Source organism: Biomphalaria glabrata, chromosome 7 (assembly GCF_947242115.1).
Source record: "Biomphalaria glabrata chromosome 7, xgBioGlab47.1, whole genome shotgun sequence".
Lineage (NCBI taxonomy): Eukaryota > Metazoa > Mollusca > Gastropoda > Planorbidae > Biomphalaria > Biomphalaria glabrata.
The window spans coordinates 14140192-14165527 of NC_074717.1; the positions used below are offsets into that span (position 1 = coordinate 14140192).

General features: G+C 33.8%; 1 protein-coding gene across 4 annotated transcripts; it reads left to right on the plus strand.

The window, feature by feature from the left end:
* The first annotated feature begins 1077 nt into the window (after positions 1 to 1077).
* LOC106074721 (uncharacterized) lies at positions 1078 to 25194 on the plus strand. 4 transcript variants are annotated; one of them, XM_056034826.1, is made up of 15 exons: positions 1135 to 1231; positions 1644 to 1732; positions 4588 to 4697; positions 5143 to 5190; positions 5529 to 5778; positions 7172 to 7350; positions 8950 to 9140; positions 12080 to 12239; positions 15180 to 15209; positions 16632 to 16778; positions 16939 to 17127; positions 17957 to 18076; positions 19268 to 19471; positions 20050 to 20165; positions 20770 to 25194. In XM_056034826.1, exons 3-15 carry the CDS (start codon positions 4652 to 4654, stop codon positions 22789 to 22791), a joined length of 3702 nt encoding a protein of 1233 aa, XP_055890801.1. In that variant the 5' UTR covers positions 1135 to 1231; positions 1644 to 1732; positions 4588 to 4651; the 3' UTR covers positions 22792 to 25194. The 4 variants fall into 4 exon arrangements, with proteins under 4 accessions (XP_055890799.1, XP_055890802.1, XP_055890801.1 ...); XM_056034824.1 differs by lacking the exon at positions 1644 to 1732 and having other exon boundaries at positions 1078 to 1231; XM_056034827.1 differs by lacking the exon at positions 1644 to 1732 and having other exon boundaries at positions 1078 to 1231; positions 16942 to 17127.
* Positions 25195 to 25336: the final 142 nt, after the last annotated feature.

The window sequence follows — 25336 nt, forward strand, 5'->3', positions numbered from 1 at the left end:
ACAAATTTACGACTCACTAATTTGGCCATTTTGTCCATTGAACAAGAGCTGGTGGAAAAAAAATGGATTTCGATAAAATTATTGATACTTTTGCCGGAAGAAAGCGAGTAAAATTCATTTGTAGTATGTTTTTGTAAAAGTGATTTTTTTTTTTGAATTAACAATATTTGATTTATGAATACATATTATTTTGAACAGGTTTTGCAATGTTATTAATTAGTTCGTTTTTTTTTTTTTTGGGGGGGGGGGGGGGGGCATCAAGATGAGGTACCGCACCAGGCATCATATACTCTAGCTACGCCACTGGATGCAGACTATTGATTTCTACTCCGTCTTTCTTGCATAACCTTTTCAAAATGTCCGAAAATTAGTATTATGGATGATCACAATAATTGACTTACTGACTTAATCCTGTGATCTCTCAGGGGAGCATATGTCCACAACCACACCTCTCCACCGAACTCAGTTCTGAGCAGTTTTCTTCATCTGCTCCCAATAAGTACAAGACTTGTTAGTGGGACAATCTTTTTCAGTGATGAATCGTGCGAAACCGATACTACGTAATCGTATCGTCTCTTAGACGAACATCTAGACTTCTAGATTCAGTTCTTCGACTTGGAGTCTCAACTATGCAGCCGGATATTTAAAAGTAGTTTAGGATAAGCTTCTCATGAATTAATGTAAATTCTAGATTCACGGGTTTCTCATAAAAATAAGTTTATTGTATAATTTCCATTTTTTCCATTTTACGTCATGTGGCCCGCGACTCGAATGTCGAATATTAAAATGGCCCACCGTCAGAGTGAGGTTGAGCATCACTACTGTTATATTATATAGATATTCGCCCCTACCGCCCCCCCCCCCCCCCCCACCCTGGATTCGCCAATGGCCAGAGTGTAGAGAAAGTAGTTGTTATGTGAATTTATTTTTTTTTAATATTAATATCCCACGCCAAAAATTTAAAACATTTATGGATTTAAAAGATCCAGACCCAGATCTATATCTATATAGATTATTACGAATAATTTTGTGTAGAATACTCGGAAGTGAAAGCACTGCCCTGTATATATATATATATTTTCTTTTACTAGTATACTGTATTCAGCTTAGGTAACATTTCCGGAAGATGCCGTTACCTCTATTACGTCACTTGTGTTTTAACTGGAGTTGTTTAACTAGGAAATGGCTGGAACTTGAATTGTGCCACTATTGAGTTTATTGCCTTTCGGAGGTAGAGCTAGATATTATGCCTAGACTATAGGGTGAACATCTAGATTTTAATCTTGCAAAATTATTCATAAATTAAACATCTTTCACATTAAAAAAATGATTAATCATTATCATGATTTTTATGAATAATTATGGCTTATATTTATATAGATCTAGATCTATATCTATCATCTAGATAAGGTCTAGTTATCCCAGTTTTAGTTTAAGTTATGATTAAATATATGATATTCTATAATTTATAAGTGCAGACCAGTTATAAATAGAACTATCAATTACATAGGCCCATAGATATAGAATATATGTATAGTATATCTATGACTATTATAATGAGTATAATAACTAATGTAGACTAGACTCTGACTGTTTTACATATAATCATGATATAGATCTATTAGTTTTTATTACTGTTCTAGATTCTAGACCTAGATCTATATGACGTATATGACTTCATAAATGTCTGGGCAGGACAGCCAATGTCACACTTTCATTATAAAAATAAAAGGTTCTCTTTTGTTTTAAAATCTTTCTTAATCTTATAAGCTTTCATTAAGGTACTTCTTCAACATTCAAATACTAATTCAAATAGATACAATCGCAGCAGACAAAGGTACTTTTGTCTATCATATATAGTTTTCCATAATAACAGTTTTCAAACAGATGTAAAGAAATCGTTAGAAAAGATTTGGTCCCTATAAAATGAAAAAGTAAAGAAGCAGGTTAATGATGCCCAATTTTTAACAGCGTTCACACATGCTTCAAGCTCACAATAAAGGGAAATTGTTTTCCCTGATGATACAGTTCTTTGCAATACTCTTTTCTGGAAATCTTTAAAAGAAAAAAATAACAAATTCGTCAATCTAGAATATAAAATACACAGCAAAATTCAGACCAAGTGGTTAGTTCTGAAGCCTTCTGTGAAGAGACTATTTAAATTATTACCTGCTTTGAAATCATATTTCTTTTTACAAGAGAAGTGTCCCACTGTAATTAAAAATATCTTTGAAAACCTGTGTACTGAATTGTGGCTGCAGTTTGTACACAACATTGTGACAATATTCCATGCAGAAGGCCTACATTTTGTGTAAATTTTGTGTGTTTGTGTACATTGTGATGTACTGTAATAATGTCCTAGTTGTGGAAATATTACTCAAAAAAAAAATTGTAAGCCTGTTCTCTTTACATCCCATGATCAACATGTGTACCGCATTTTTCCCCAAATATCAGGTCACCTTAGTTTATGTATGCATAGAGTACAACTAGTGTAGAATAGTCTCAATAGATCTATATTATAGATCTATCATCTATTATAAGAGTCTTAAGATCAAGAGTCTAAATGATAAATATAGTAGATCTAGAGGTTATTATATATATAAATAACAGATCTAGAGTAAAAGTGCCTTATCAACCCCTCCCACTCTTTTGTTTCCCATATCAAAGCCCTCACCATATTTTTATCAATGTTTTATCAAAGCATCTTTAATTTGATGGTTTCTAGAGAAATACTGTGGTAGTACAGTGCGTGCATGATCCATTTTGCTATTCAGCACTTTTAGTTTTGTATCTCTATGCAAGATCATCATTCTACTTTCCGATGAAGTGCCATGGTATTAAGAGGTATGAAAGCATCCTTTTCTTTAATCCCACACACATCCATGAGGGTGTTTCCGGTGCTAAGGCCTCATGATGCATCAGCTGGGCAAGACCTGAATATTGGGTTTCAGGATTAAAGCAAAAATAAACTTAATCAGTAAATTTTTAGTATTAATTTCGAAATACATGTTTATTGAATATTTTTTGCAACATATTTTTTTTTGTAAAAAAAATACTTTTAAAATAATTACCTTCCTTCCCCCAAAAAAGTAATTTTTATACAGTATGCTTTCCTCTACCATAGCTAAATGTATTTATAGCATTGACCATGCCTAAATATTAAACTATCACTATGACTTGGGCAGAGGGGTGGGAGAGAATTTGAAAATTTCCCAGGCCCCCATTTGAGAGGGGACCCCCTAAAAAAATGTTTTTTACATTAAATATGAAATATTACTCAAAGAGGTCAAGCCCCAGCCAGACAGAGTCATATTTATGGGGTTAGCCATGATAAGCTTTGTAAGACAAAAAAAAACAACTTCTTAGGTTTTTTTTCAGTCTTAGGGCTAGAAATATAGGTATCTTATATAGAATTTAGCAGTTATTTCTTGGACATTATTAAATATTGGTAGCTACAGAAATACTGATACCATTAATGTTTACTGTGATTGGCTACATATAAAATATACTTTATCACTTTCTGATATAAATATGTAATAAAAGTACAAAACCCTTTCTAAACTAAAGTGTTAACAATTTAACTGTACATATAAATAAAACGTTCAATTATAGTTGTGCTGGCTGGGTTCAATCAGAAGACTTTCTTTGATACTATCAGATTGAAATGGGTTGACCTTTTCTAGGAAGTGCAATTTGAGCTCTACACAAAAACCGTTTAAAAAAAATGATACCCATTTCAGACCTTGTGATCTATGGGGCAGATAATATAAATCTAATCTTTTTATATGACGGACAAGTAACAAGCCAATGTTATGTCATCAACACACTGGCCAACTGCCATTAATTCCCCAGCCTAAGTCAGGTATCCATAACAATTTGTTGGACTGAAATGCTTCCTAAAAGTTATGAAGTTTGAAGCCCAACTGATCACCGGTATTCAAACTTGAAGCCTCTAGGTTTGGAGCTAAGTGTTTTAATTAAACCACTTAGCCACCTAGACCCATTTAAACTTTTTAAGAATATTAAAAAAGGTTGTTTTGTTCCTGTTCTAAGTTGCTCACAATAGCAAACACTACAATCTGCACTACTTTTTGTTCACCATTGACTAAATCATTACACAGTTTGGTCAATAATAGATTTACACCACTCTTATCTCACCAACACACTAGTTCCCATTCAATATAAACCTAAGCCAGCAGCATATGTTCAAATACACTCTGAAGTGTGTGGCAACTATATTGATGCCAATTTAAACACAAACTGACAAAAAGTAATTTTTTTATATACATAATATGAAAACATTTATTGCTTAATTATCTTAAGTACATGTTTTTAATAAATATATAGTGTATGCGATATTAGTTATAATTTAAAGTTCACATTTTGGGTTATTGACTTATTGTTTTGCAACTTTTAAAGCTCCATTTATTTTGGATTTTTATATATATATGTAAAAAAATCCTACATTTCATAAAGCAAAAAAAAAAAATGTTTTAGCATAGTAAAATAAATTTCTATTAATTGTTTTGACTATTAATTTACAGCTAATGATCTGAATTTTAATCAATGTCTTTATTTCACTTTCAGAATGGACAGAAAAATATTATGTAGCATTGACTGACTTTGTCGTGAATCAAGTCACCTGATTGCTATGATGTCTAAAAAAGTGTGTTACATAGGACTTCTCTTACTGGTTGGTGAGTGAAGAGCTTATCATGTCAGATATTCCTAACGATTACATTGTGAACTTTTAAAAAGTACTTACCATCAGATAATATCATCTATTGTCTTTCAGGAACATACACCAAATAAAAAACATAATTTGTCTTTATTTTTTACAAAGCTTTTACTCACTTTGTCTGTCTGGTACATGCATTATTTCTTGTACTTGAAAAAACAATAATTGAATCAAATAAATTAACCATTAAGAAAACTAATTATTTGATTGTTTTTTTTGTTTTTTTTAAGTATTTTGTATATTTGTCTTTTTTAGTTCTATGATGAAGATTACTGGGAAACATTTTTAAAACTTATTTATGGGGTTTTACATTTTCAATGATAATATTTATAAGATGTTTGTAATTAGCTATAGACATTGTATAATTATAGAAATAAATATAATTATATATTTTGTATTTTCAGTAACTGTGATGTGGTGTGAAGGTGAACAAAATTATGGTGTTTCAAAAGGTAAGTTTTCAAAACCTATCTATCTCAGCTCAGATTTCCCCAAAGACATAAAATAAAAAGAATTTGTCAAAGACTAAGCAGAATTGTATATTTGTGTTGTATCTAGTATTATATTTTTGTGGGTCAAGATATAGGCGCTGGAAAATAGTTCTTTCTTTTTGACTCAATTTTTACAGCAATTATAAAGAACTGCCAAAAATGTTTTAGTTCTTAGACTTCGCAGCATTTTGAAAATACTCTTCTGATGTTATTTTCTATTCTTATATCTTTATTAAATCTCTATCTAATGGAATAGACATTATAATTGACATGGTTTTTTCATTTATATCTCCAATCAGAGTACAACCTTTGTAAACCAGACAACCCAGAGTATCAACCACCTACAGTATATATGGCAAATCCTGGAGATACCACAGAGATCTTTGTGAACATGTCATATACCAACAAAACTCTTTCAACCTCTTGCCAGATTTTATTGAAGACTTGCCAATCCTGCCGCTTCCAGCTTGAAATGGCCAATGAGTTTTTTGATTATCCTCTTTGCAGTAATTATTACAGCAAGAACAGTCCCACTGAGTGTGCGAATAAGTAAGAAACTGTCAAATATATATATATCTAACATAGTTTAATTATTGGTTTCTATATACCATATTTTCATGCATATAACCCATAGGTTTTAAAGGTTTTTTACAACAAGTGTCATTTGTGCAAAATTTAATTTACTAATAAAAATAACTCAACATAAACTATGAAAATACCATTAGGTCAGTATATGACATACTACAGATATGTAAAAACATGCTACAAATGCAACCATATGCTAATATGTCTTACATGTGTTGCACTCTATGTATCGGTATTGGAACAACTACAGGAGCACAACTTGCATCTCGAGAAACAGACAACTAATGAGCAACAACTTTATGTAGTACATGAAATATGGACTAGTCACTTTCAATTTGTCCAAAACTTTTGGATAGTTACATTGAATTTCTTACAATTTCATTTGTTTGAATCCTATAAAAAGGATAAATATCAAAGATGGATACAAACTAGGAAGAAAATACTGACAATTTCCAGTCTTCTTACTGCAGATAGGATGATATAATACCAGAACAAGTGTAAAAATAAAGTGGTTTGCGCTCTGGGCTGTCATTCTGTGCAAGAATCTGAAGGAACATCCAAAACATGTAAAACAAAGTGGTTTATATAAATCCATGAGTTGCCATTTGTCCTTACTCTCAGTTGAAAGTAGGTTCTACCAGAGTTAATTTAATCACATAGGACAACTATGAGATGGCTTTGACTGTCAGAAAAATTTTAAGATGCAAGTCCTTTGAGTAGGCAAAGGTAATGTATCCCTTTCAGATTTTGTTATCTCAAGGGCTGATGATGTTTCAATGGCTCAGGGCTGATGAGGTTTCAATGGCTCAGGGCAGACGATGTTTTGATGGCTCAGGGCTGGTGAGGGTGTCATGAGGCCTGCACAACTACTAACCCACCTGTCACAAAATAATGTCAGGTACCCATGGGAGTTGGGTGGATTCTGAGGCATCCATAGAATCCTGAAATTCAAAATCTTAATCTTTTCTGAGATTCAAACCAGAGAGGACTCAGCCACCACACTCCATAGACTTATGACTGTCAAGAGCGTTAAGCTCATTTCCACATCAACATTGACAGACTTTAGAATCCATGACAACGTAAGACAAATGTAGGTGATCACCACAGTAGACTATATGTATGTGATCACCACAGTTGACTATATGTATGTGATCACCACAGTTGACTATATGTATGTGATCACCACAGTAGACTATATGTATGTGATCACCACAGTAGACTATATGTATGTGATCACCACAGTAGACTATATGTATGTGATCACCACAGTTGACTATATGTATGTGTTTTTCCACAGTTCTGTTTATATTGATAGAATAATGTTCAATGAAATACATCTTTTTAAATTTTTGTTTAGCTGCATTTACTTGAGTGTCTATGACAATTACTACCTGGCAGTGAACAAAATGGTGACAGCATCAAAAGATCTTATTAATTTCATGACTGATTCCTCACAATTAGGCATCTTTGGCTGCTTTTATAAACAGCTGTCTGACTCTGGTGTCATTTACATGAGGCTGAAAGTCACAGTTAAAGGTGAGTTTTGTTTTAGTTTTTCATTTAGAACACTTGATGTGATTGTTGAGCCATGAACTTCTATAATAAAAAGGAATGTTTATTTAGACTGACAAGTTATCACCAACTAAATTTGTCACTGAATTTATTCCTTGATGCAGAGTATGATGTGAAAAAATAGAAGAAAAGAATGGTAGTTAGAGCTTTTTTTTTCCAAAGTTAATTCTCTTGTTTATTATAGTTTATAAAACTAATTTTGTGTTTGAGAGTTTTAGATTCGTACCATTGTACTGGGATTAAAAAAAAACTGATGGATTTAGCAGTCTCTCTTAAAGCATGTAGACAGACCTTGATTGTCTATTGCATTCATCCTCTTTCTATTTATGATACTGCAATAATAATAATAAAATGCATGGTGTTTCTCATTTCTCAAAAGCAACAGAATAGCAAAATACTTTATAGAGCAGGTTGTTGTTTTTTTTGGACTTTGTGACACTGCTTTTCTTTATTCCCCTCATTATGGAATTCAATTTAACAGATTGTTAATACACAAAAGAGTTAGGTAATGTGTCTCTTATAACACTGGTCCATATCACCTTTAAAATATATTATAACGTCTCTATTTTGCAGGGCCTGCCTTAGGCCACTACAACTTATATGACCGCAGTGGGCCCCACACTTTCATATAACCTGCGCTAGTTCTAGGTGTATAAATTATTAAATTAAACCATTTTATAACTTATAACAGATTTCCTGCGGCCTCCTGTCGATTTACTAGGAGCTCATGGAAATCTCATAAAATTGCAAAATATAATAATAAGTTCTGGAAATCTCCGGAAATTATTTAAATCTTTAGAAAACTCATATCTCCTGAAATATATAGACAAAAATTGTCATTTTGGGGTGTCATTCAATATGGAAAACAACATTATCCCGTAATTTTGGAATCTACTGAAAGAAGCTTCTCGTGCCTCAAATTAATGAAGAATTACTTGAGGTCAACAATTCTTGTAGATAGATTGAAACATTTTGTAATTCTTGTTATTGAACGTGATCTATATAGGAAATAGAATTTTTATGTTACACTGTATGACTTCGCTGCAAGTATTTCTGTATGTATTAAAGAATGAATAAAATGCAAAGACGAATGTATTTTCTAATATAAACATTTAATTTTCACTTATAATCTGTATCCCTACCCAAAATGGGCCCCGCAAATTCCGTTTTGCATAGGGCCCCACAAAGGTTAAGTCCGGCCCTGCTATTTACTGATGGGTGAATACAGAGTAGTTTACTTGTTCTCCTCCCCCCCCCCCCCCCTCTTTTTTCGCGCTAAAACTACGTGGGGTAGAAATAAAAAAGAGTGATTTTTCAATGACTTCTTGGTCACATCGGTTAAGTCCGGCCCTGCTATTTTGTGACGGGTGAATACTCCTTGTTTTCCCCCCGCCCCCTTTTATTTTCGTAGGGTAACTCTAGTCCAACTTGCAGAAATAAAAGAGTGATCTTTCCTTTGCTTCTTATCCAAACTCTTGAGCCATTGAAGATCTTGTCTAAAACAATTTTCTGTGTTTCCTAGTATTAATTTGTTGTTTTTTATTTTTGTATATTTTCTTCCAGAAAAAGTACAGGTTATAACTATTGAATCGTCAAACCCTTTACCAAAGAGATCTTTCACAAGTCCAAATTTCTCCTCTCCTTATGTGGCTAATAGTGAAATATACACCTACATAATCAAGAGCTCAATCATTACAGACTGTATAGCAGTGATGTTTGATGACTGGATCCTGTCTCCCAGGTCTCAAATACAGGTTAGTTCCTAGTTCAATATTTGAACATCAGCGTGCATTAATTTATCTTATAACTACCAGATATCTTTTAACTACCAGATTTCAATCACTAGGAGTGAGAACAGATAAGATATACATGATAGTCGTCCACATTGGATGAAACCTTTCAGTCTAGACTTGTGCCTAAATATCTCCTTTCTACTAAACTTGTTTTTTTGTCCTAACCAGTTTTTAACTGGATCAATAAAACAGCTTATTTCAGCAATACTTTATTGTCACAGTACTCTGTTGTTGAAAGTGCTAATTTGTCGATGGTGCTAAAGTTGTAGATCTTTTCTTGAGATGTCAGATGTTACAAGAAGTTACTGTGACTTGCTGGGGATTCTGCAGATATATCTCTGGATTTAAAATATGTCTTAGAGATTCAATAAATGAAGATCCTTTTTAAATCAAATATAGAACTTTAATTCAAAACTTGGAATCACAAAATATATATAGTACAGTGGTTCTCAACCTTTTGAGCTCCACGACCCCTTTATACAATTTTACATTAGGCAGCAACCCCAACTATATATTTCTTTCTTCGTTCATTAGCTTAGGTAAATGTGATTTACGTCGTGATTAGACTGCAACAGCATTATGACCCATTTGATTTCAGTTGTTGAAAAAGTATTTTGCAACATTGAAGATATGGTCGCAACAAATATTTTCGAATAACAATTATATATATATAAAAAGAAAGAAGTAACTACCAATAAAAATCATGTTCAAAGATGATACATTCACTTAAAGTGTCATTCGTATCCCCTGCTATATGTCAGTGTTCTTTGTTATTCCCACTTTTTATTTTATTGATACTTGACGATCGTTTCATAATTTGATTATAATATTTATAATTCGAACAATTTTTCTAATCTTACAGCGTTGGAGATAAAAATGAATATCAACTTTAGTACAAATATGCTTGTTACAACGTGTTAGAGACACCCAAACATAATATATATTAAAAAATTTCGGGCAGAAAATAGCCCCCCTCCCATAGACGCTTGCCTTTAACCAATCAAGATGTCACCGGATGTGATGACACCATGGGAAATTTTGACACTTGCGCGTGCAGTTTTTCTGTAATTAGCATAGATATGTTAAGTTTATTTTAAACTAGACTTTGGTTTATAAATTGATACGTGACATTTATAATAATTTTATGCAAGTGCTAATCAGGTTAAGTTGCTTTTTGTTGTAATTATATCCTACATTCCTATGGCCTCCTTCAGTCTCAAAGCGAATATGGATCATCTCATGGAAATGAGATGAATGCCTGGGCATTAGTTGTGGTTGGAACGATGTTGCCCACACAGCAGATCCCCCTGTCACGAGTCGAGTCTGTGACCTATTTCGACCAGTTTCTAGAAGCTCAAGTTCAAACCAGTGCAAGTGTCCAGCGTAAACAAGTTAATTTTAGGTATCCAATCAAAGAAAGAGGTTAAGGGAAAAAATAGCACACGTCAGCTTCTAGAAGGTCAAAGTTACTAAAATAATTAAAGGAGAAGGTTCCATGATTCTAGAACATACAATTAAGAAAGGTATAAATTAAGAAAAAGTCAATTAGACGGGGTCCTCGCATAGTAGTAGTTTTTGTAGAGCGATGGTCCTCGCTCAGTTCTTGATTAGTAATAAGTTTTGTGATATTAGAGGGTCCATTAAGTAAAGTTTTAGTAGTTGAAGTTGAAGTTATACTAAGTGAAGTTTTATGTATCTTTAAGTTTTATTTATGAAGTGTCAAGTTGTTATTGAATTAAGGAGTTAATTTGATGTGAAAGTTGAAGAAGTTATTAAAGAAGTTTGAAGAAAATACAGAGCGATGTTTCTTTCGTCATTTCATTGAATTGTCAAGTTTGATAATATAATCTCTGGCAAGTGTGATCATCACACCCCCCTCTCCATGAAGCTGATGTAACCTAAGGAACGGCTGTGCCGATAGGGTCACCATCTCCTGATTTTTACTCCCGAAGCCTTTCCCATGATTGGGTATAGCTGCAAGGCAACAGAGGTTTAAATTCAGAGTTTTCTTTCCCCTAGGTGGGTAGCCAGCCATAGCCTTAAGGCACCAGTTACTCACCTTTCCCCGTTCTCCTGATAGTGAGAACAGTTCCGCTGGACTTAATATCTGAGCCACACGTGATGGCCAGTAGTTGGATTGATTTCAGAGAGTTATTTGAGATGCATGCCATTAAGAAGCATTTTATAGGTAGTGGAGTGCTTACATCCATTATCAATAAATAGATTTAGTGCTACATGGTATAGCATGAAAGATATTCTATACAAAAAGTAATTCAGTAAAATGTATGGATGCTACTACATATTTATTTCACATATTAGTCTTACAAAAAAAATTCCTATTGGGCAAGTAGTTATGATTTTAAAGTCTTATTCAATTTTTCAAAGTTTTCAATGTCTAACTACTTTTAGTCTAGGCTTTGGACTGTCATCCAGATATTCCCAGGTTTTCTTATTGTGGGTGTAATAAACTCTACAGGAACACCCAAAAAAAAACATATCAAACAAAGCAACAAGTTGTTGGTGTGTTTCCTTACTAATAAAGTCTGCTCAAGTTTCATTCCTCATTTTGTAGACTTTTATCTTAGATATGTTTTATATTTGATTGTTATCTCAGAGAGAATGACAAATAATATAATCCTATAGCCATACAAGATGAATCTAATTAGTTTGATTGGCATGATTGGTGATTGATGTTTGAGAAACATGTAGTTAAACAAAATGAATCACTCAATTTATATTTTCTCATTAGCTAAGTAATTTGATCATCTGGTTTTTGTTACTGTAGCACTTGGTGTTTTAAGGGTGTTGAGATACAAGTACACAGTCCATTTATTTATCTAAATACAAAGTGAGCAAAATACATTCTTTAATAATTATTGTTTGTTTGTTGTTTTACTCAGATTCAAGGAGCAAATCATGAAAAACTGACAGGAGAAATGGACCGGCCCTATTTGATTTCTGATGGGCCATCTATGAATATAACATTCACTACTGGTGATGTTGTAGCAGGAGGGTATTACAGTTTTACTGGATTCAAAGCAGCTGCCATTGCATATAAAGGTAAGTTGAAAATGTTCATTTTTATCATTTAAATATGTTCCAGCTGTACCATCAGTCAGATGTTCAGTATTAAAACAAAATATTAAGTTTGCTTAGTTTTAAGTGTTTAAGTACAGTCTTGTAGCATCCGTGGCGTAGAGGGGTTCAATGAACCGGGGCCCATGACCTAAGAATGCCCATAGCCTGTAGCATAGCTACCATGGCTTGAAGGGATTTATTTCGCTTGGGCCCATTAGGGGCTCACAGGAGCCCTTGAGAATGACAAATGCATGGAATAGATTAAAAAATGTGTCACATTTAGATCTACAAAGAACTATTTAGCATCACAAACAATCCAAGAACCAATAACTAGCTTGCCCAACAGACAATCAAAGAACCAATAACTAGCTTGCCCAACAGACAATCAAAGAACCAATAACTAGCTTGCTAAACAGACAATCCAAGAACCAATAACTAGCTTGCCCAACAGACAATCAAAGAACCAATAACTAGCTTGCCCAACAGACAATCAAAGAACCAATAACTAGCTTGCTAAACAGACAATCAAAGAACCAATAACTAGCTTGCCCAACAAACAATCAAAGAACCAATAACTAGCTTGCCCAACAGACAATCAAAGAACCAATAACTAGCTTGCCCGATAGACAATCAAAGAACCAATAACTAGCTTGCCCAACAGACAATCAAAGAACCAATAACTAGCTTGCCCAACAGACAATCAAAGAACCAATAACTAGCTTGCTAAACAGACAATCAAAGAACCAATAACTAGCTTGCCCAACAGACAATCAAAGAACCAATAACTAGCTTGCCCAACAGACAATCAAAGAACCAATAACTAGCTTGCCCAACAGACAATCAAAGAACCAATAACTAGCTTGCCCAACAGACAATCAAAGAACCAATAACTAGCTTGCCCAACAGACAATCAAAGAACCAATAACTAGCTTGCCCAACAGACAATCAAAGAACCAATAACTAGCTTGCCCAACAGACAATCAAAGAACCAATAACTAGCTTGCCCAACAGACAATCAAAGAACCAATAACTAGCTTGCCCAACAGACAATCAAAGAACCAATAACTAGCTTGCCCAACAGACAATCAAAGAACCAATAACTAGCTTGCCCAACAGACAATCAAAGAACCAATAACTAGCTTGCCCAACAGACAATCAAAGAACCAATAACTAGCTTGCCCAACAGACAATCAAAGAACCAATAACTAGCTTGCCCAACAGACAATCAAAGAACCAATAACTAGCTTGCCCAACAGACAATCAAAGAACCAATAACTAGCTTGCCCAACAGACAATCAAAGAACCAATAACTAGCTTGCCCAACAGACAATCAAAGAACCAATAACTAGCTTGCCCAACAGACAATCAAAGAACCAATAACTAGCTTGCCCAACAGACAATCAAAGAACCAATAACTAGCTTGCCCAACAGACAATCAAAGAACCAATAACTAGCTTGCCCAACAGACAATCAAAGAACCAATAACTAGCTTGCCCAACAGACAATCAAAGAACCAATAACTAGCTTGCTAAACAGACAATCAAAGAACCAATAACTAGCTTGCCCAACAGCCAACATAAACAGCTAGAAGGGTGTATGAAGTAAGTAAGGAGTACCTTGAGGAAGTTTTTTGCATTCTGGGTGTTACTTTAACTTTAGCATGCAACAATCTTTCATTTCATGGTCATCGTAAAGATTAACAATTAGATGGCACAGGTAACAAAAAAAATATTTAGTGTTAATAGATTAAATCCCCACCTATATTCCATGGTGGAAGAACTTCTAAAAAAACAACACAACTACTTACCTTAACCCACCGATTTAAAATGAGAAGATAGACCTAAGTTTGTTGTTAATTTGAAACACCTTTAATTTATTTAACAAAAAGAAAGGTCCATAACTTACGCTGGAATGTCTTTTTTTGAATGTACCTATACATACAGATTGTTTGATTTGTTTAATTTTTTTTTGTCACACACTAAATTAGTCTTATGATGGGGGGTGGGTACCTACATATTCTTGAACCCAGTATATATATACAATTGATTTACCAATTTAAAATTGATTTTTGTCACCTGATGGTGATGACATTTTTTTTTTTTGAAGGCTATTTGAAGAGAGTTTTAAAACTTTTATTTTCAAGTCAGACAATCAGTTCTGGTGGATTAACACAGTCCTTTCACAGACATATATAATTTTGTTCATTGATATAATAATATGCATACATTCTCATCTAAGCAATATCAAAAAATTATGAATACACTAGAAACACATAGTACTTTCTATCTATCAGAACTAATACAACATCTAAACTTTTGCATTGCCAAAATCAAACTTTAAAAGCTACTGATTACAGAACTACACTTTATATACCTATTAAAGACAGAATTCAATTCTAACATTATAAAAATTAGAAAATTTATATTAAAATACTACATATATACTACTATATGATCATGGTTCACAATTCTCACAACCTAAAGAAATAGTTATAAAGGCAGTAAAGAATCTACTTAAAATGGTACTGTTTATAATTTTACTCATTCTAATTAACTATATATGTGTGGCTGAGTGATCCTAAACCTATCAATCAGGCTACAGTTCAGATTTAAGATATTTTGTTTGTTGAGCACTTATAGGAAAATAGAAACTTTCTCGAGGATACCCTTTTACAAAAGAGTTTGGACTAAAAGTGCAATGATGATGCTATAGCATGAGACATGCATTCTTAAATGTCATTCCATCAAATAGTTGTTGGATTTATTATTTACATATTTAATTGTTATTGGCTTTACAGAGATTTCTTTTATTCATTCCTGGTTTGGAAATTAAGTTTTAAAGCGTCAGTTTCACAAATTTAAATGTCCAACTACATTTATATGAGTTTCAATTTTAATAAAATCACATAATTCTCTATTTCAGATAGGAATAACATTATAGACACAAAAACAGGTAAGAAGTATAGATGTGAGAATACATCAAGCTGTCAAATTGAATTGTAATAGGAAAACATTACTTCCTCTGTTTAGTAAAGTTTATGACCTTTATTATTCTCAAATTGCAAGGTGTGGTGGCTGAGCGGTAAAGCGCTCGGCTTCCGAACCTGCATTTGAATCCTGGTGAGGACTAGGATTTTTTATTTCGGGATCTTTGGGCGCCTCTGATTCCACCCAGCTCTAATGGGTACCTGACATTAGTTGGGAAAGTAAAGGTGGTTGGTCATTGTGCTGGCCACATGACATAGACTGCAAGGTCTGAAAGGGAAACTAACTAACTAATTCCAAAATTGAGCAAATAATGACCAATTTCAAGGGTGGAAATATTTTTTTTGTCAAAGAGTCATATCACCAACCTATGTAGGCCTACAACCTGTATTGTATGAATAAACATGTCGTGTAACATATAAATAACAGCTGCACTAAGGTACCAAGGTTATTATTAATATAAAGACGGTGAAGAAAATCTGGTGAAACTAAGACAGGCCTAGATTGCCAAAGCGACCACAAAGCAGGTACCTATCTACTTTTGCTATCACACTCTGAAAAATAGCCTTCAATGGAGTGTAGTTATTTGGTCCCTCATCACCACCCAAAGCCCGTCCACATTCCTATCCATAATAGTCCCCCCCACAAACAATTCTATATTCAGGGTCAACACATATTGGAGCCCAAAGCGTCTTCCAAAGACAAACAGACCCAAATTTGAATATCATCTAGCTCTGTAACAATAGAACAAGGTAACATTAATACATAACTTATAGTTAGCGTCAAAGTAGTAGTAACTAAACTAATGGAACAAAATGGAATTTCATGCTTCAAACTCCATGTTTGTTTCATTGACCCAGATGTTACGCTATATCTAAACATCTCTGCTTAATTTTTGGCTTTTGAAAATGTGTGAATTGAATAAAATAATTAAATTTAAATTAAATAAATTTGTTTTTGGGAATATTGTACTAAGTAATATGTGCTTTTTGTATACACAAAACATAAGGGCATTTTTGTGTATCAAAAAGGTATTGGAAAAGATTGGTTGATCATTCTGATGTCCAAAAGGTCTATCATCCTTAACTTGACATAATCTGCACTTTTGACCTTTTATAAATAATCTTCAAAGATATTAATTACAAACATCTCGAATGTCATGTACAGGAAGAACTTCATTATTAGTACAGCATATTTAGTGTTTTATATTGGTTCCTTCCATTCATGCATATTACTTTGATTATTGACTTGACCTGTATGGTGACATAGGTGCTATGGTTTCTGTCTAGGGCTTTTACAGAGGATTGTTGCTTCTCATGCCCTCACTTAAATGTAGATGGCAATAATGTTGATAACATGTACCTATCCCCTTTTCTTTGATCTGTTTCAGATTGTGATAAACTGGTCATAAACAGCCAGGGCGGGGCACTTAGTCTTGGAGACTATGCTGATGGGAGTTACAGAGATTGTATTTGGGTCATCAAGAAAATGCCTGAGTTCAGTGGTATTAACTTAAATATTTTGCAGTATAATAGAGGTAGGTATCAAAAAGTATTATCACAAATTAATCAATAGATAAATGAATTAAACAAAAGTTTCCATTCCATATGATAAAAAATATCAATAATCATTCATTAAAAGTGGCGAGCATTAGTATAAATGTTTGGAAAGTAATAATCCTTTTTTTTTTACTTTAGTAGGATTTTTGAACAGCCAAAACTATATAGAAATAAGAAATGGCTTGACATCTGATAAGGATAATGTGCCAATAGCGCCCAGTTCTTCTGTTAAAACATACATATCGACTGTTGGCTTCTACATCCGACTACAGGGGTACTACACTGATGACAGTGCTCTGCTTTTTTCCTATGCCATGTATACAGATGGTAAGTCTGAATAATAGTTTTAGTAGTTTATAGGTTCTGTAAGTGTACAGCATCTTTTACCTATCATTGACCCATTAAGGCACTACTGACCTTTACGAAACTTAATTTCTTTTTATCTTTTACTTAAATTTCCAATTATTATTTGAGATTTGTTCTTCAGCCATTAGTAAAATAAAAAAACTACCCCTTTCAGACCTTACAATTCTCTTATAGGCACAGAGGATGGAAAGCTTAGCTATTTCTATGGCTGATGACATGTTTATGTGGCCAGCACAAGGGCCAACTTCCTTTACTTCCTCAAACCATGTCAGTTAACCATTAGAATTGAGTGGGGCTAAAAGGCACCCTAAAAATTCTTCAGTTCAAAATTCCAGTCTTCAGCAGGAGTCTAGGTTGAAACCCCCTAGTTTAGAAACCAAGTGCTTTCCCAATTAGCCACCACAGACAGCTCTTCTTCAGCCATTAACTATAGTTCAAATGTTATTTTAAATGTGATTACAATGTCTGCATCTATGTAAGTAAAAGCATCAGTTATACATTTATCTCCCTTTAGTCAAATCAAAACCTAAGATAGCAACCCACTTCTCCAAGTATTGTCTTCTCAGGCTTACAGCTCAGCAACAACAAGCTGGCTAGAAGAAGAATCAGACTTTATTTCTATAATACAGCATCATCCTCTCCTCAAGTGCTGCACACTATTTCTCTATCCTCTCAGCATTGAGTTGCTATCATAAAATGTTTTGTTCTCTGTCATGAACTAATGGCAAGACAAATTGTCCTCTAGACTAAGACAGAAAATAAAATTAAATGTTCTGCGTTTTTGACACAGATTGCAGTGACCTTAAGAATTTCTTTCGATGTAACAGTGGCAGATGTATAGACTTCAGTCTGAAATGTGATGGGGTGAATCACTGTGGAGACAACAGTGATGAGAGTGCCTTCATTTGCAGTAAGAAATGTTTCAGTTTCACACGCAAAAAAAACTCCCTAAGATAAATTGTAATAGTAATAGCAGCCACAAAATAGTTTTAAACAATGTCACTGTGGAACTATGGATTATCCTTATTTTCAAAGACTTTTCTAGCTTCTGCAAACACACAAATCTTAATATCATTGCACATGCTTAGATTATGATAACCAAACTATGAAAAATACTTTTTAAAAATTATTCTATTGTGTAAAACTAAATCAACTACTGTGAATGTCATGTAATTAATTTTTAATAGATCTAGACTAAAAATAAAAAATATTTTTTATATAATTGTATTTGTTTAGTGAAACGTATGTGCTTATAGCATGCCTAGTATGCTATGATCAAATCACTTTTGTTGTATAACATTTAGCACTTGAGCTATAAAGGGGAAGTAACCCTAGTAAAGTAAAAGTTCTCCTTTCACACCTTGCGATCTATAGGGCAGATGATGTAAAGGTCATCTGTTTCTGCAGCCCACAGCTAATGAGGGTGTCATGTGGCTAGCAAAATGACCAACCGGCTTTACTTTTCCCCAACTGTCAGGTACCCATTGGAGCTGGGTGGACTCAGAGGCACTCAAAGATCCCTAAATAATAAATCCCAGTCTTTACCAGCATTTAACTCTATCTCTCCTTAATTATTTTCCGCACTCAGAAGGAATTATTCATTTTGACATTTGTATTTCACTAGCCTTTTAGGGTTAAGCTTCAATTAAGTTTTTCTTTTAATCAGACAATGTTATAATTGGTAGAGATAAATGTATGCCCTTTTTATATAACACAAATCAAAATTTATGAACCAAAAAATTAAGTTAATTTAATGAGGTCGAATCAACGATGCTATCGTCAATCAGGAGAGAAGAAGTTAAACCTGTGATTCTTGGTTCAGAAGCCAAGTGTTTGAGCACTCAGCCAGCTCGCCACCACAGCTACTTATAAGGAAATATAATTGTGAGAAGTTTCACATCTGCTTGCTAAGTGCCATAGACACACAACACAGCTTTTATGAATTTACCATTAAAAACTAAAGCCTCTTTTGGGTTTAAACTCATGACTTCCTGTTTACATTTTTTTTCTATCCTGCAGTAAGATAAACTAGCAAAAATACATATTAAATTGCAGTCACAGAGCCTTGTTTCTTTTTAACAAGTGCTTTATTTTATTTTAGATCACATCAGTGGGACTGGCAGTACCTCTGGAGGAAGTGGCAGCAGTTATTCCATAGGCATCGGTGTCATCATTCCAATGGTGGTGTCTGTTTTTCTTGTGATTGTCATGTGCCTACTCATTATATTTATCAGGCGGTGTCGGCGGCTAAACAATAATACTTTTGGGGCTCAGAATGGCGGCTTAGCACATCAGCAGAACAGAGGTAAGTCTTAAACTTTGACTTTAGATAACTTTCTCAGATCTACTTCTGAAATGTAAGAATAAAGGGAGACAAACACATATAGATGTTTGGCTTTGAGCAGACATTGCTTCTTAAATCTTTGGTTTGTCATCTTGCTTTTAATCAACTTACCTGTTAAGCATCAATCTGTGTTAGAGCTAATAGCATTGCATTCATTTTTGTTCTCTCTTTAAAATTAATTTTTATTATAAAATATGACATTGAGAATAAGTTCATCTTTTGACAAAGCTTATTTCAAACTCACTCTGCCTGTCTGGTTTGATGTTAAAACAACTTCTACATTATTGAATATTGAGACATAGTTTTAATTATGGAGTTCTTGCCCTTAGATAAGCTTTGTCAAAAGGGATTTTAAAAATATTTTTCTAGTTTGATAAACATGAACATTTAAACACATATTTAAACAAATCAATTAGAATAGTTTATAATGTTGTTAATTCATTTTGAAATAATAAAACAATGTATTTTGAACTCTTTTATAAATGGAGAAGTAAATCTCCTGTCAATAAAAAGCTGTAAACAAACCTTTTTTTTTCTAGCTCGCAGACGACGTCACCATAACCATGTGCAAATGAGTTTGACCGTTAGTTCAGGAGAGCACCCTCCATCTTATGATGAAGTTATTCAAAACACACCCATCGGATACCTCAATATGGTAAATTCTGTTACTTTGATTTGGATCATATCTAAACATAAAGCTCATTTATTAACTTACTTTTACTCATTTAATTAGGCATGATTGAATGATTCCAATATTTTAGTATCATAGTGTTGTTTCCTGAAAGGCTTAGCTCTGGCTTAATAGAACAGAGTTATGCTGGCTTTTTTAAATACATTGTAGTTTGATGTTCTTTATTGAACTAATATAAATTATTTAAAAGTAAAATTACAATAAACTTTTTGTTGTCAGATTGAAACATTTTTTAGATATGTTTTTATGTGCAGATCTAACAAACAAAATAATATATTCTTGCCACTATTCATTATTTAAAGATGCTATTTCAATTTGACAAGTTTAAGATATTTATGAAGGCACCTAATGCATAGGCAAATCATGATTATCTGTGTTTGAATATTTTAACATTCTTTATTGTCATAGCTCACATGATTAAACTTACACACATCTGATGTTTCCTTTCATAGGTCATCAGTACATAGGATAAACTCATTTTTTTTTATTTTTTTTTATTTAAATACCTTTTATGTTTTTTTTTTTTTTTTGACATCAGTCCCAAACATTTTGTTTTTTTGTATTTCAGGCATTTTCCTGGGTGCAAGGTGAGCCAGGTGTTGCACAACCCCCATCTTATGAGGAGTCAGTTTTACCTGATTCTACCAGTGCCTCATCCCAACCCCCCTCTGCCAGTGCTACTTCCAATGGTGTGTTGAGCAGAGGTAACATGGTCATGCACAGTACCAACAACATTAATTCACCGCAGTATCAGGTCAGTGCTGTCTCTAGGAACAGTCTCCAGGCATCGCTGGATCCTGGGGCTTATGTTTCATCATCAAGTTCATCATCTGACACTTCTGAGCCTGACAGTCACCTTAACATATCTTCATCCTCCGACTCATCAACCGATGTAGAGAATGGTTTATTTCCAACTGGCATTGCTGTTGGGCAGAGGGCTAGATCCAACCTTGACATTTCCAAATGTGGCGTGAAAGTTTCATTAGATCCCAAGTCTAGGGACAGTATTTCCAAACCTGACTCTGAAAGGGGTTGTATTGAGCTGTCCTCTCTTGCTCTGAACAAAGAGAAGCGTGAACCAAATAGACATCTGTCTAGGAGCATGGGCAACTTGCTTTACATTGAGAAAGAAGATACCTTCATTGACACCAGACATAATGCTAAACCACAAGAAGCTGCAATAGCAAATAACAAGAAGGAGGATAATCAACAGAGTGGACGTGAAGGAATGTATGTGAAAAAGCTCAATCAGAAACATTCTCGACATGCTGCAGCTCCTGACTCTGCCAGACCATCAAGAGTCAGTGAAAGCTCCAGGAGTCAGAGCTGTGTCAATCTTTCCCTTGGAGGTGCCAGTACTGTTGATAGTCAGCTTCCAAATTCTGGAGAATTCCAAAGAAAGAATGAAGACAAAAGGTTCAGCTATGCTGGCTATGGAGATGTCTCTTTAAAAAGGAATGACTTTGGCCCATTAACTATGGGTCGTGGCTTGGTCAGAGATAGACCAGTAGAAAACTTGAACAAGTTCACTGCATTGAGCTGTGACCATCTCTTGGATAAATGTAGAGAAAATAATTACCCAGGTCTAAATGATCATAAAATAAAAGCGACTTCTGGTCAAGATGATCCTCAGCAGAAGGAGTCATTTAATCGTCCTAAGTCAGCACAAGCCACATCTCTTGGGGCTGTACCGGAATATGTCACTCAAAATTTATCACAACGTAAACCAAATGAAAGCAATCATTCGAGGTCGGCTTCTGATCATTCCATTATTAACAGACCTCAACAAAGCTCACGCAGTGACTTGGACAGGATACAACAAATTCCTATGAAGCCAGAAGGTGACCATAGACATAAGGACAGGTATAGTGAGGTCACCAATCAGACCCCTTCCCAACAAGGTAATAAACATTATGCTAACCTACCTGTGGCTCAGCCGAGACACAAAGAACATTATACGCAAGGCCAAGAAAAACTTACAAATTCACCAGTCGATAGAAGGCATACACACTCATATCCTGAACCTATTTACGAGACGCCCAAGCAAATCTCAGATGGTCAACACAGTAGTGAACCTGCTCGACCAGTTAGTTATCAAGGAGACATACGCTCCAACCCACCTGCTCCAATTTATCAAACACCAAGGCAGAATTTCAATCAGAACAGACCACAAGACAAACGACACTCAGAGCCAGTCTACGATACACCTAAGCCATATCCTAAAGAAGCTTTAGCCAATCAAGCTACCAACACAGGACGCTTAAGCTCTGACCCTAAGCATCAGAAACCTGTTCCTGCTCCCAGGCAGGGTATTAGCAAAACTAGCTCCAGTAAATCAGCCAAACCAATTCCAGTGGCTAGGGTTCATAGGCAATCAGAGCCTAGTCAACCTGATCAGGCTTTCAGCTCACAGACTGACAACTATGCAACAAGGCTGAGACATGTGTCTGGAGAGCTAACAGTTGATCAACACAGACGGCGAAGACAAGGATCAAATCCAGAAGACAACCAATCCACCTGTAAAGAAAACACAGTTCTAACTTTAGATCCAACCATCTTTAATTCATCTGATAATGATGTTTTCATTTGAATGGGGCTCACTAGTAACAATTTTTTTTTTACTATTGTACTGACGTACAACAATGATTTTACAAGTGCAAATTGTTGATTTTTTTCAAATTGCATAGCATTCCATTGTATACTGCAATCCTATTGGAACTTTGTTCAATGCATTTTGAATAGAAATGAGTACTTCTACTATAATTCAACTGTAAATCTAAATCAACACATATAATTCTTTTTTTATATATATATTTATATATATATATATATATGTGAAAAAGTGGGTAGTGAAACATATTTTTTTAATCATTTGTTAATTTACGAATTATTTATGTTTTGTTTGAAGAGTTTCTATTGTATGTTTTTGTATTTTCAAGTGCATTGTAAACATTCTTTTCTTATCAGCATTTTAAAAAATCTTTTTAAGCCAATCTTTTCAGTTTTCCAAACCTATCATCATACCTAGAGATAAGTAATAGATGATGTAAAACAAACTTGTTGGAGCACAGAAGTTTTCCAATGTCTTACTTCATTTCTTTAGCCATTTGGTTTTAGCTTCCTTTTGTTTCTTGGGTTTTCTTAAGAAGTCTGGAAGTAAATGTTTTTGAGCAGTTTGTTTGTCTATTGCTATTTACACTGTACCAATATTAAACCACAAAAAATGATTGTAACAATTTGTAATTCTTTTTGTTGATATTTGGTGTTGCAATGCACTTTCTGTTATTTTACCTGACTTCTTGAATGACATTTTTCTTTCTTGTTCCATTTTGTGATGCCATCCTTGTTTAAAATGTATAAGTAGCGCAGATCTCTCAATCCATTCCAGAACAGTTGCCTCTTATTCGATCACCCTTCCAGTGTTTAATTGTGTATCTAAAAGTTTAGATCTTGTGCCTCTACTATTTATTCTACTCCTATTGAGTATTTGCTTTTCTTTTTTAATGTATACATTAATTTTGTTGTTTTCTATTCACAAATCAATCTTTTTTTTTTTAAATTGATAATCACAATGTTTTTAACTTCCATGTTATTCATCCCTTATCAAACTTTTAAAAATTACAAATTACCTCTTTGACTAAAGACGTATGCAATGAGACCCTATCTTCAAATACAATTGGAAGATCTTGTGCACTAAATAAATTTAATTAAAAGAGTTGTGGTTTCTATTGGCTGAGAAATATCTTTATCTTTTATGTTTGTAATGTTAGTATATTATTTCAAAGATCTATTCACTTTATTGCTAGGGTGGGATGTGTGGTGGGTACTCAGAAATAGTTTTTGTTTCTTCTTATTGTTTTAGTTATTTTACATTTTATAACCCAGACTATTTCTTGAGCTAACTATTTTGGTTTTTGAAATTTCTATATTGTAAAGTCAATCTATTACATTGAATATCAGTGATTGTGGTTTTTAATTTTCATGTATTTAGTGACTCCAAAAAGGATTGAACAATTGTCATTGCAATTTGAAATAATTTCTTATTTCTAAATTATTTTGTTGATCAGGCTACCAAAATGAAGTCTCTACTATTTCAGAAAAAAACTTTTTAATGAAATGCTAAGTAAATATCCATTGGGCATGGGAAGACAACTCTGCTCTAAGTGTAGTATATATAATGTAATGGCATTCCAATGCACTACCAGATTTGTAATAGCTGTAAATATATTGAATGAACATTCCAACTGTATTGTTTAAAGCTAGAAAACATACAGTCTGTTTGTAAATAGATTCTAATATTCCAACCTGCACATATTTTCAATAAATACCGGTAGTTTGTAAATAGACTCTAGTAGTATTTCAGTGACTGCCTACCCTCACACATTAACATGTCACACACATACAAATATTTCAGTTCTCTTCCACCATTTACTTTTATAAAGTCACAAGCAGTAAGTTTATTGCTGGTGAAGTTGTATAGGTCTGCATTTTGTTTTGTTCCAAATTGACTAAAACTTTGTGTAATTGAAGATCCTAAACAATTTTGTTCTGTTTACCTGGCCATGAGAAACAAAACAATTCATAGAAAACTCCAGTGGCCATGATAGCTTCATCTCATCTGGGAAGACCTAATGGGTGTATCCAGTTTGCTCCTTTACCTGGTTATTTACACAGTTTCCTAAAGTAGACAGTTCACATTATGGTACACACAAGTTTCAAATTATCATTTATATATAGTTATAACACATTTCTCTAGAATTCCTTGTAAATAATTCTGTTTTTTTTTTCATTTCTTATGTTTCCTGGTAAAATGGAACCACAAAAAAGACAACCTCTTGCTAACAGCTTCCATTAATATGGCTGGTTGTCTACCTTGCTTTCTGAATAATATCCATTATTTCTATTTATCTTAACAATGTACAGTTTATTACTAAATACATCTTTTTGATAAAGAAACATTGGTAACTGAGTGTACAATAAAATTGTAAATAAATTCTATGGTTTGAGTTTTATATATTGTACGTTTACTCATTATCTGACCAAATATCAAATACTGTCCTCACATCATATGTTTCTTCTGACTCAGTCTAATGGTAAAGTTGTATTATTTTTATTCTAAGAGTAAAGTTATGTTA

Bases quoted from the DNA above. Each gene is read 5' to 3' on its own strand.
- LOC106074721 (XM_056034824.1), top strand. From the start codon at position 4,652: ATGATGTCTAAAAAAGTGTGTTACATAGGACTTCTCTTACTGGTTG. The intron at 15,210-16,631 runs GTAAGAAGTATA...GATCTGTTTCAG, and splicing joins CATTATAGACACAAAAACAG to ATTGTGATAAACTGGTCATA. The intron at 16,779-16,938 runs GTAGGTATCAAA...TTTTTACTTTAG, and splicing joins TATTTTGCAGTATAATAGAG to TAGGATTTTTGAACAGCCAA.